General features: G+C 50.8%; 3 protein-coding genes across 3 annotated transcripts; 2 read left to right on the top strand and 1 right to left on the bottom strand.

Annotated features, from left to right (window-relative positions):
• Positions 1–43: 43 nt before the first annotated feature.
• Positions 44–3,030, bottom strand: KAR3 (putative kinesin family protein (KlpA); the record flags this gene model as incomplete). Its single annotated transcript, XM_046086493.1, has 6 exons — positions 44–220; positions 275–1,839; positions 1,898–2,029; positions 2,435–2,776; positions 2,831–2,960; positions 3,013–3,030. 6 exons carry the CDS (start codon positions 3,028–3,030, stop codon positions 44–46), a joined length of 2,364 nt encoding a protein of 787 aa, XP_045942458.1.
• An 873-nt stretch (positions 3,031–3,903) lies between these two features.
• CRN1 (coronin) lies at positions 3,904–6,223 on the top strand (the record flags this gene model as incomplete). The annotated part of the gene is made up of 9 exons (XM_046086492.1): positions 3,904–3,937; positions 4,006–4,034; positions 4,086–4,145; positions 4,237–4,379; positions 4,440–4,488; positions 4,548–4,651; positions 4,718–5,179; positions 5,231–5,936; positions 5,987–6,223. 9 exons carry the CDS (start codon positions 3,904–3,906, stop codon positions 6,221–6,223), a joined length of 1,824 nt encoding a protein of 607 aa, XP_045942457.1.
• A 2,961-nt stretch (positions 6,224–9,184) lies between these two features.
• On the top strand, positions 9,185–9,977 carry LDX57_004815 (uncharacterized protein; the record flags this gene model as incomplete). Its single annotated transcript, XM_046086491.1, has 2 exons — positions 9,185–9,666; positions 9,734–9,977. The coding sequence occupies 2 exons, from the start codon at positions 9,185–9,187 to the stop codon at positions 9,975–9,977; spliced, it is 726 nt and encodes a 241-aa protein (XP_045942456.1).
• Positions 9,978–12,014: the final 2,037 nt, after the last annotated feature.

The raw sequence follows: 12,014 nt of genomic DNA, 5'->3' as shown, positions 1-12,014 counted from the left end.
AGGCCTGAATCATTAAGGCCTATCACAAAATCCAAAGGTATCATTAAGAATCACGAACGCGCGCCTGTCGCTTGGCTGTCCCGATGTGGGTGTTGTGCACCTTCGTGGCGAACTTCAAGCTGGTCAAGGACTCGGAGAGATGCGCCTGCAGAGGGCTGACCATCACTAACATCAATGTTTTGGAGTTGCCTCCAAGGGAGAATTGCAAAAGGTACGTAAGCTGCGAAATAATTAGCCACCGGTATTTTGTACGAATGTGGGTACTGGAACAAACCTTGCTGTTGCGATACGGGATATGTCCGCCCTCCTTGCCCTGTCCCAGCGCCGCAATAACATCTCCCAGGCAGCTCAAACTACGGTTGATGTTCTGCGTCTCTCTCAGTCTCTCGCCAGTAGCTCCACTCTGACTGAGTCGTTCGCTACCCGCCAAATCCACCAGGTTGAGCGTGCCCTCGCTGCGCTCGCCGGTGATGTGGTTCTCGCCGATGAGCTTGAGAATGAAGACTGAGTGCGATCGAGACGATCTCTCGTTGGCCTTGGTGGCTGCGACAGATCGGTTGGAGGCAGCCCGCTTCAGGATGGTCTCGACCATCTCCGGCGAGTCAAGTCGGACGGTCGTAATGTCGGTGATCATCGTCTTGCCCCGCTGCATATCGTGCCGGATCTCGTGTTTCTTCTTGTCGAGCTCTTCCGCCTTGCCCAGCAAGTCGTTCAAGTTCTCGTTGTACACTTCAACAAAATTGCCCTCCATCGTGTATCGCCAGCCCTTCTCTTCCAAACCCGTGGCGGTTTCATAGATCTGGTGGACAGCCCGAGGGATCATACCATCCAGCGAGGACATGGTGTGGGTCTTACCACTACCGGTCTGACCGTAACAGAAGATGCAGACGTTGTATCCGTCGAGTGCGCTCTGCACCAGCTGACTGATCTCGTCAAAAACTTCCGCATTCTGGGCAGAGGGCCCGAATACCCGATCGAAGGCGAAAGTGTTGTTCTTCCGTGATACCGTGCCGAGGCTGCTCTTCTCTTCCGGCCCCATGACGCAGATCTCCTTGCTGTCGTCCGACTCGTCGGGATACTGGATTTGCGCGACGTCCGTAACGCGTTCGTCGTTCAGTGACGGACGGACACGACAGAAGACCCGGATGTTACCCTTGAGCTCTTGAACCTGGTTGTGTAGCTTCCGGCGCAGGGTCTCCTCCTTTCGGAGCTTCTCTTTGGTCGCATTGGTTTCATCGAGCGCATCCATCATCTGCTGGTTCAATCGTTCAAATGCCTGGGACTGCTCCTCCCTGCCCCCTTCCAGGAACTCGATTCGCGCCTTGAGTGCTCGGATGGACGACTCCATGGTCACGCCGTTGGTGCTGGCCGTGTCGAGGTTATGGCGGAGATCCTGGGTGCTCTTTCGTTCCCGGTCGAGTTCGTGTCGCAGGTTCTGAATGTCGTTATGCAGCGCTGCCGCTTCTCTTTCTTTGCGCTCCAGTTCAATCTGGGTTCGTTGGTTGTCCATCGCTGTCTGCGAATTGAGCTGGGTAATCTCGCGCATGCGCGCGGATCTCTCCTCGTCCAGCTCGCGGTCAAACCGTCGCTGCAACTCTTGCATCTCATTTAGATGTTGTGCCATCAAGGCGTCAATTTCTTTCTTGTTGTCCTGCTTGGCAGCCTCTACTTCAGCCCGTCTCCGGTTATCCATCTCATCCACGGTTATCTCGTAGTCTCTCTGGGCGTCCCGAAGGGCGCCATCGGCTGTTGCTAGTTGGCCTTTCAGTGTTTCGATCTCGACACGCAACGAGACTTTCGATTCGGTAAGCTCTTTTCGAGATTCTTCTAACTCGTTCACTAGATACCAAGATTTGTCAGTTCCTCGTTTTGCATGGGCAATCAAACAGACGCTTACCTCTCGACTTGTACAGTTCAACAGTTTCCTTGTAGGCAAAACTTTCCTGGCTCGTCTGGTTCATCCGCGACATGAGCATGGTGAAATGCTCATCCATAAGTTTTTCGCGCGATTCGCGGTCCCAATCAACGCCTGTACGAGAGTTAAAAGATGTGATCGTGGAATCTTTGGTGAGAAATTGGGGGATTGGGGGTCTCGTTCGCTTGCAGGAACTTTGGGATAGGAAGAATGAGTTGCTTGGCGGGGGACGGACGGGGGTAGATGAGCAGGTAAATACAGGGTCATGTGTATAGGGGATATCTCTCGCAAGACATGTAGGGACCATCGCGGGTGAAGGGGATTCCAGACTCAATCGATCCATTGCAGAAGACAGCGAAACATCACAGTTACCAGGTCCAGTCGACGTCTCCCTTAATGCCGAGAGGGGAGAACAAGCCGTGGGACTGGTCGGCGGATTATTTCCATGTAGACTACTACGGGACCAGGGCCGTGGAAGGGCTGGAAGAGGGGAAAACAAGACGCGGGAATCTGGCCTACCCTTTCGTTTGCCCAGGATCCTTGAATCTTCTTCGTTATGGGTATCCAGCGAGGTCGCCGGCCGGGGTAGCGCGTTGCCATTCTGCCTTCGGGTGGTGGCCATCGACGTGTGCGGGCGAGCGCCAGGGTTTGATCGCGCATTCGGTCCGACTGTGGAGGAATAGGCACTCTTCGTCGTTCGGGAGGTGGTAGAGGCGGAGCGACCTAATGTGGTGGAGGCGTAAGAATTTGCCCTGGTGTGCGGTTTGCCCATGACGGAAGCGGAACGTGTTGTCGTCGACGGTGCAACTCCGGATCGACTCGATTCGGCGCCTTGCGTGGTACTCCTCGCACGAGTGGGTTCTGAAATTGTTAGCCTTCCAGGCGCCTGCTGCCGTACAATTCTCTCCCACATACGCGGAACGGCCGACGTTTTGTTGGCAATCGAGCCCGGAGGAAGCAGTCCTGAGCGCGAGTTCGTTCCAGCACCGCTCATTTCCTTCAGACCGGCGGGAATGCGTGTTCGCCCGGCTGTTCTTGACAGAGTCTGTTCAGGCGTCAGCAACGATCAAGAACATGCGCAATTGCGGCGCACATACCGAATAGTCGTTCTCCATGGCGGCAACGGATATAAAGTCGGCTAGCTATTTACAACAGATGAAGCAAGGAAGTCGGAGGTGGTGACTGCAGCTCATGAAGCCGCCGTTAGGGAAGGTAAACAGACAGAATTGTAGGGCGACGGGTGTGGCAGGAAGAAGCAAAGACGACAATGGAATTGAAAGAGAACTGCAGCATGCGAGGGGCGCCCACCCGGTCTGCCAGGTAATAAGGGAGACTAGTCGGCGAGTCGAGTCTGGTGTCGACGGTGTGGGATGCGATGAGCCAACGGGATGTCGTGCAGGAGAGTCCGGAGAGCAACAATCAAAAGTGTCGCTCGTTTCTGGAGTGACGGCGGGCGGTAAACAAACCAAACAAACCGGGCTGAGTCAGCCTGGACTGGTGGGGCGGGACTAGTCCGGACAGAGTCTAGCGGTAAGTATGTGTTCCCATCCCGTATAGATTACCATACCAGATACTGCCAGGTCACGGGACTGGCACGGGACTTGAGTTGAGTTTGCTTGGTTTGTCTGGTTTGTGTTGCAGACAAAAAGAACGAAAAGAAACAAATTGCCTTCTTATTCTCAGTCCTCACAGTCTCTTACTTGGTGTTCATCGTTTCAGTGCATCCCAGATTCACCGTCTCCCTACTGTCTTGCCGTCCCCTGAGCGGGTCCTCCCTGATTGCCTGCAGCCCATCGACTCGGCCTCTCCATCGTTAGTCCGCTTGCGGGTGTTTCCACTCGGGACTAAATTAAGCCTGCTTTCACGGCCAGACAGACAGCTTACTCCGTACCCTTTGTCTTCTCTCCTCCTCCTTTGTATTGTTCCCTGCGTTCTTGTTCTTTTTGGCCCTTCGTCGTTGATTTTTCCGTTCCATAAAAACCAGCACTATGTCTGGTCGTTTCGTCCGTTCCTCCAAATACCGTGAGCCAGCCTAGCGTTCCTTTTCCCCTCCTTGAAAAAAGAGCTGCCCGCAATCTGACAGGTATCAGGACACGTCTTCGGGCGGCCCACGAGAAAGGTTCGCATCCTAGCCTCGTCCTCCCCTCTCAATGGCTCACCATCGTTCTAGGATCAATGCTATGATAACCTGCGTATCTCGAGAAATGCCTGGGACACCAATCTCGTCAAGGTTCGCCTTCCCCTTGCGTCCGCGATCACCCGCCCCTGAAACCGACGCCGACGACACTTCCGCAGACTTCTGACCTTTCCCCTCATTCTAGGCCAACCCCCATTATCTGTCTGTCAACTGGGAGGCCGGTGGTGGAGGTGCTTTCGCTGTGATTCCCCTGGAAGAACGGGGCAAATTGCCGGAGCGAATTCCCTTGTTCCGAGGCCATACCGCCGTTGTGCTGGACACCGACTGGTGAGTGGTGGAATAGGAGTCGACCGTGGTGGACAAAACAACCAACAAATCATTGTACAGGAACCCTTTCAACGATGACTTGATTGCCTCCGGCTCCGACGATGGCAGAGTACGAATCCCGATCCGAGATGGCTGCCTACACCGCACACCCAACTAACCCCGTTCCAGGTCTTGCTCTGGCGCGTTCCGGAGAACTTCACCCTTCGCCCGGATGTGGAACCCGATCAGGTTCAGGACATTGCGCCGGTTGGAAAATTGAACGGACATCCCAAGTAGGTTCTCTGGATCGCGTTCCGGTTCCCGGTCTGTCGACCTAACGTGGTGTTGCACTCTCGCAGGAAAGTCGGACACGTTCTCTTCAACCCCGCCGCCGAAAACATTCTCGCTACTGCCTCCGGTGACTTCACCGTGAAGGTCTGGGATATCGAAGCCGGTGCCCCCAAATTCACTCTGAACCTCGGCGACATTGTGCAGTCGCAGTCCTGGAGTGCCAACGGATCGCTGCTGGTTACCACGTCGCGAGACAAGAAGCTGCGCATTTGGGATGTGCGTCAGGAGCGCCCTGCGCATGAGACTCAAGGCCACTCGGGTGCCAAGAACAGTCGTTCGGTTTGGCTGGGAGAGCGCGACCGCATCGCGACCACTGGTTTCTCGAAGATGAGTGACCGTCAGCTGGCTCTGTGGGATATCCGTGCGCCTCGGGAGCCCATCAACGGGTTCAAGACGCTCGACTCGATCTCTGGTGTTTGCATGCCTTTCTGGGATGATGGCACGCAATGTCTGTACTTGGCTGGCAGAGGGTAAGTCGCGACGCCTGGTTTATGCGGAGCAACTCTAACCATAACTGTTAGTGACGGAAACATCCGCTACTTCGAACTTGAGAACGACAAGTTTGAGTACCTTGCCGAATACAAGTCCGCCGACCCCCAGCGTGGTATCGCGTTCATGCCCAAGCGCGGTGTCAACGCCCACGAGAACGAAGTCACTCGTGCCTTCAAGACCGTCAACGACTCGTACATCGAACCTATCTCCTTCATCGTCCCCCGTCGTGCCGAGTCTTTCCAGGATGACATCTACCCCCCGACGATCGGTCTCACGCCTGCTATGGGACCCGGGGATTGGGTTTCCGGCAAGGAAGCCATCCCGCCCAAGATCTCCATGGCCAGCCTCTACGAGGGCGAGGGCTTGAAGGAGGTCACCGGCGTGCAGGACAAGCCCACATCTACCATGGGCGCTCCTGAGCCTCAACCGGAGTCGCAACCGAAGCCCGCCGAGCCTTCGCCTGTGAAGAAGGCTCCCGAACCCACTCCCGAACCTACCCCCATCGTCAAGCCTGCGCCTTCTATGAAGGAGCAGGGTGCCTCTATGGCCGCCATGGTCAACAAGTTCGCCGATGAGGAAGATGACGAGCCCGCCCCCGTGGAGGACTCAAGCTTCGACGAGGTCCCCAAGCCGGTCGAGCACCCTTCGCGTTCTCCGGACAATGCCTCTCCCACCGTGAAGGCCAGCCCTTGGGGCCAGAAGGAGGAGGCCAAGTCGACGCCTACTCCCCCTAAGGTAAGCTGCACTCCATTTACATCCAATATCTCCTGTCTAACGGCATCTAGGTCTCGACCCCTACCAACGATCGCTCTGCGACCAACACCCCGACCGTCTCGACCCCCACCGGCTCCGCCGGATCCACCCTGACCACCACGGCCGCCGTGGCCGCCGACGCCGTGCAGCGGGAGATTGGCAGCATCAAGGACCTGATTGCCGAGCAGACCAAGACCATCGCCACCCAGGCACAGCAGATGCAGACTCTTACTGCGGAGATTGAATCTCTCAAGGCCAAGCTGGGCTAGCCGATTCCCTACTCTCTTTAGATTTGTACCTAGATAATTGTATTGTATTCTTTCTTTTTTCTGGTTGTCGTTCTTGTCGTGTTATTGAAAAGAACCGAGCCATCTCTCTCTCTTTATCTGTTCATAGCCGTTGATCTTCTGTGGTATATGTGTTTGGTTTATGGCTGGCAGTATGATTGCAATGTCAATGGAAATACCAATTTTGCTTTTTGCTGTTGATTGACTGGTAGACCTGATTGAAGGGATATACTATACATTTATGTGAAGCCGAGCTTGTAAAATGGGCGGTAAATCATTCGGCTAGAAGTTTGTTCGAGAGGTTGCAGTTTTCCTGTCGCGCTGCCTGATGGTCAAAATATGTCCATGGGTCCTAGACGAGATATTTAGAGTGGAGCAGCTTGAACAAACAAATTCAAAAACAAACACCACTAGCGTCTAAGGAATCATGATGGAAAAGCTACAATATAGACTTTCAAGAAGAAGAACAGATATTCCATAGTATCATTGACCAAGCTGCGTACAATCTGTAGAGGCAAGCGGACACAAAATGCTTGGTGACATGACATCGCAACCTCAAGGCACCAAAACATCCAAAACAATGCGTAGTGCTAATTGCTGATCAGACATGGACCCCTCTGTTCTTCCATTTTCTTTCTTTTGTCTGTCTTCCTTTTGTACTTGTGCTACTTCTACGCTATCTTTACGTTTTGATCATTTGTTGAAAGCATCACTGTTTTCATGGGAAGAACTCCCCGTACTGGTTAAGAAGGCATGGAAAATTTGAAGACAACCGAGGAAGAAAAAGAAAGAAAAAAAAAAAAGGGGGAAAAAAACAGAGAGAGTATAGTAAAGGATACGTTAAGGATCCTTAACCACTCGGCCATCTCACCCCTTGGTTTACGAGCAAGTTTTGACACTATAACACATATAAGACCAGAGAGTTGCTCACACTCAGGCCGAGAACACAATAAAACCCTCTGGAAAAGGGGGCAATAAGGGAAAACGACCCCCAATCTTGAATCTTAAATCTACTTCGTTTTTTTATTAATTCAAACAATTATGTATAGAATGTCAAAGTTCCGGGCGAAAACAAACAATTGCCTACTAGTCAACAAAAGTAGTTAGTGTTTAGTGAACAAGATAACTGCATAAAAAGAGATAAGATGTAATTTCGATAGACTAACATCTTCTTATATTAAAACAAATAAATGCCGCCAAAGATTAGGAGAGTGTACAAGGACAAATCTGTAATTTTTAAAAGGAAATTGCAGATTTTGTTCGTGCTATAGCTGACAACAAAATACGAATATATGTAGCTTACTATATTTTTTTTATATTTTTGTTTAATATAACCTATACTATCTGACTTTAATCTTTTTTTAGTTATTAATTATTATGACCCGCAATACCGATCTTAAAGAGGTCAACAGATGGTTAAGCAGACTTGCTTAATTACTTAGAGAGAACAAGAAAGGCTTTTCACTGGAATTTTACAGGAATAGATATAATGCACTTTAAGAAAAAGAAAAATTCACATTAAAAAAGCTCGCCAGGGTTCTGCGCAGAAGACGACAAAAAAAAGGCACCAACATCAAATGATGGCAATCATCTATTAGGGCGTGATAATACCTCGGTGCATGGCCGTTCTTCTGAAAAAAACAACAAGAATAAACCTTGGTTTATGGCATAACTAGACAGAGAACACAGTTGACCGACTCCTGCAGCATATCTGGGATCTTGGGTGGGCTTGGAGGCCTCGGCTCTCTGTCCATCCCCGGGGAGTTGATCTCCCTGCACCCGATGATTCAGGTGCATGAACATTTCTTTAGCTTCTTGACTGCCCTGATCCACAGCCTGATCTACCGATTGCGTACCGAGTAAGGGGTTCGTGCCCGTTTTAGCCAGCCTATCAGCATCCACTTCCTCGGGTTGTCTCGTCTGACGAGCAGGATGAGTTGTCCTACGGTGCCTGGTGCCTGGTGCCTCACATCTGACACGGGCTGGTGGATGTTCATTTTTTCCTGCATGGTACTTTTTTTGGTCGGGCCACAAAAGGCCCCTCTGTTCCATGGACAAAAGTACCGTGACCGAGATATTCAACAACCGGCCTCGACAGGTAAATTGCCCTTTGCCAGATTCGAAACAGAGTACTAGGTAGGGCAACTTCTTTTTATTTTATCTTTGGCTTTTCCCTGGCCCTGGTCAGGCGAACGATTTGGGTCTTCACCTGCATCGAGTAGTACAGCGTTTGATCCCGTCATCCCTAGGGCTGTGGGCACTAAGACGGGATCTAACGGTGAACAACAGTGCAATCGTCTAGATGATGGACCAAATTTTAACCGCCATCGTTCTTGGTGTTCAACAGCATTGAATGAGTCCCCAATGCATGAGCCCCATGTGCACAAATCTCATGTGCACGAATCGCATGCGCATGAAGTGGACGAATGAACTGCTGTCAGGTCGGGAACAAGCCCCCTGTGCAGTACTTTCGTATCTATTATGCGGCTTACTGCAGCGTGTTCAAACTGAGCCTCCGGGTCTAATTCCCCGGGGCTAGCGTGCGCAAAGATACCTTTGCCCTTTCAATTTTTATCCAACCATCTGGCGACTCGTCGTGCTTGTTGACAACGCATCAAAAGTACGGGTGGTCGGGGCTGGCGGAAAGCAAACAGCACGTCAAAAGTCGAAGCACGAAATGTCAAACGCAAAAGTACTGGCAGGGCAATTGCTTCTTCAAAATAAAATTAAATTTTGCGTTCTTGCGGCTTTGACCGACCCTCTCTACCTCTGCGTTTGGCTTTCATTTCTTGACCGACTTCTTTGGCCCTGTCCAGACAGGTCGGTACACCGGCCTGGTATAAATATGGCGGCCCTCTCTCAGTCCCACTTCCTGGACATTCACCGGCTCCTGGATCTTCTCTCATCTCTCATACCCAGTTTGCCAACCTTCATTTACAGACTATGTCGGACAGCCTTTTCAACTGGTCCATGGATGGCGCTGCGCATACCTCGTGGAACCCTGCAGCCCTACCCGACCCCGAGCCTTTGCATTTCATAGACTGCGATCCAGGAGACTTTGCAACCAATTCCTCTTTTCACTATTCACCCTTTGATTTGAATGCGCGCGCAGCTTCGAACCCTAGTCACATGGCGTCATCTTACACTCATGAGGCCAAGTCCAAACTAGAAAGCTGGTACAGCAGCGACTCGATGCACGCGGCTGTTCAGCCGGCGGTGCAGCACAGCCTCGATCCCGCCTCCCATCTTCCTATGAACGGCAGTTCAACACGGGTTTCTGGGATATACCAACACGCATTGGAGCCCCGTTCCTTTCCGAATGTAGTCTGCAATCATGATAATGCCGCCGCCGCAGACCCATCACCCAGCGCTTCTCGTCCCAGGGAAATGGTTCAAGAACGGGACCAACCGACCCTTGAGGAAGGGTACGTCAAGAAAAGCAGCCCTCCCTACCTTCGGACACTCCTTCCGAGCGCAGCTAACATTCCCCAGAAATGCCAGGGAAGAAAAGCCATTATGTCAATGGAAAGACTGCACCCACACGAAGCCATTCAACCGCAAAGAAGACGTCCTGCGACATGTCAAATCGATCCATCTTTCCATCAAATCATACAAATGCGGCGTCCGGGGCTGTCTCAGATCCTTCAGCCGGAGAGATAAGATCAAGGATCACATCGTGAAGAACCATTCTTCATTCGCGCAGGCATGGGAGGAGTGTGTTGTTTATGATGGTTGAATGCATGCATTGGCAGTTGGATAGACGTTGTTTTCATTTGCTATTTATGTTGTGTTATATTCATCTAACCTGATTGAGTCTATTAGAACGATTGGCTATATAGATAGTGCGCCCGCCTAGCATTTAATCTTGTTGAATTCTAAAATTTTAGAAGAAACACGAGACTTGTAGAGGTAGGTTGAAGCTTTTATACCAATAGAAGTTTGATATATTAATCAATTATTTGGACTTGATACGGACTGGACGGGGTCTAGGTCAAGATCCCTAGATCATAACTTCAGATATTATAGTCACTTGCTTAGATATAGTCTACTACACAGGGATCAATTCTAAAGTTAGCTCTAGATCTAAATATCTATATAAGATATACTTAGTAGACTATGTAGACTGTATTTCCTTTTTACCGACTTTAGTAGATATTATGAACAAGTCAAAATTAAGATGTACCGTAAGTGTATATACGTATTTTCCCGATGCTGTCTAATCATTCTTTTTCTTACTTAGAAAGGCCATGAATGGAAAGGTTACCGAATCCTGAGGCGAAATCTAAAAACCAAGAGAAAAGTGGATGTATTCATGGCGGGACTAAGACAAGATGGTTCCCGCTAGGTACTGTGGGGACGAAGATCGGAAACCTAATCTACAGTTGTCGTGGGTCGGCATTTTAAGAAAACCGGCGCTCGAGTAGGTAGTGGTAGTTCTATCAATATCCAACCCCTTCTTCCCCAGTTTGTTGCCCTCATGCCCGAAGATCTTTTCGAATATCTCAACTAATTATCAACAACATTTCTTATGGACGATGACAGAGGGTATTTTCTATTCCGTACGCAGAATCAATTTTGGAGCGCAGTCTACGGCATACGATTATGTTAATACGATTAGAGAAAATCCTTTGCCCACTCCCCTTTTGCCAGTCAATCCGTCCGGCGCAGAAACGGGCACAAATTCATGCACCATGAGTCCTGGATAGGTGGATAGGGCACATCTCGCCCACAAGCCAAATACTCAACATTTTGAGGCGGACGCTGCATAATTTAGCCCGGGGCCAAACTCGGCAAAACGAGAATTGTGGTAGACCTGATAGAAGAAGTTGTTATGCCACCATGGTATCTGAGGTTTTGTTCGTATTGGTCTATCCGAAATCATCTGGCTGGAGGTGCGTTCAACGGGACTGCAATGGATCCCGTCACGTGGTTGTTGTTGCTGCAGTCAGCTGGAAAATTGAGGATGCAGAAGATCTACCGATCCCTGCGACGAGGGCACAGGAGGATGGTGGGAGGGAAACCATGAGGCATGCATTGTGTTGAACCGTCAGTCCCGCCCTGATGATTATCTACTGTGGTGCTAAAGATGGAATTATTCTATTTTCCTTTTGACTTTTTCTTTTCTCTCCATCGTTCGCTATCCACCGGTACATACTCCGTAGGCGGCGCTTTTACCTGCATGTCGTGTTCCACTTCCAGCCATTGGTTGCCTCGAAATTTCTCCCTTTTCATCGGCCCCGATCTCCTCTTCTAGTACTAAATCCGTGGTCTCGCTTCTGTAGAAAAATCGACAACAGACTAAGATTGCCCACATCTGTTCTTTGCCTTTGCCCATTCTTCCCTCTCGGAGTCACTCCATCCGGTGCAGACACTGGCAAGGACCCAGGTGGTTTCCGCCAGCTCTGAGCTGTACGGAGTCAGACAGACTGACCAACTGTAGATCTCGTTCCGCGGTGGGCACGGGGGTGGGGGAGCGCGTTTAGGCCAAGGCCAAACTAGGCAAATGGAGACTTGTTGATATGTACAGTCTGTTCATTACGTGCATACCCCTGTCACCCGCCGACCGATGCATCGAGAATCTGAGCTGTCTGAACTGACCTGCTCCTTCCGACTCCAAGCAGCAGCAGAACCTGCTTGGAATTAGTGACGCACACTGTCCAGTGTTATGACCCCATTATATGAGCGATGGAATCCCGACATCACGGTCCAGGTACCACAGTCTGCGGCGGGCCATAGCCGCCACTCCGCAACAAAAAAAATCCTCTCACCGCTC

Source organism: Aspergillus melleus, assembly GCF_016097325.1.
Source record: "Aspergillus melleus strain CBS 546.65 chromosome Unknown contig2, whole genome shotgun sequence".
In the NCBI taxonomy this organism is placed as follows: Eukaryota; Fungi; Ascomycota; class Eurotiomycetes; order Eurotiales; family Aspergillaceae; genus Aspergillus; species Aspergillus melleus.
This window is presented reverse-complemented; position numbering and strand designations above follow the sequence as displayed.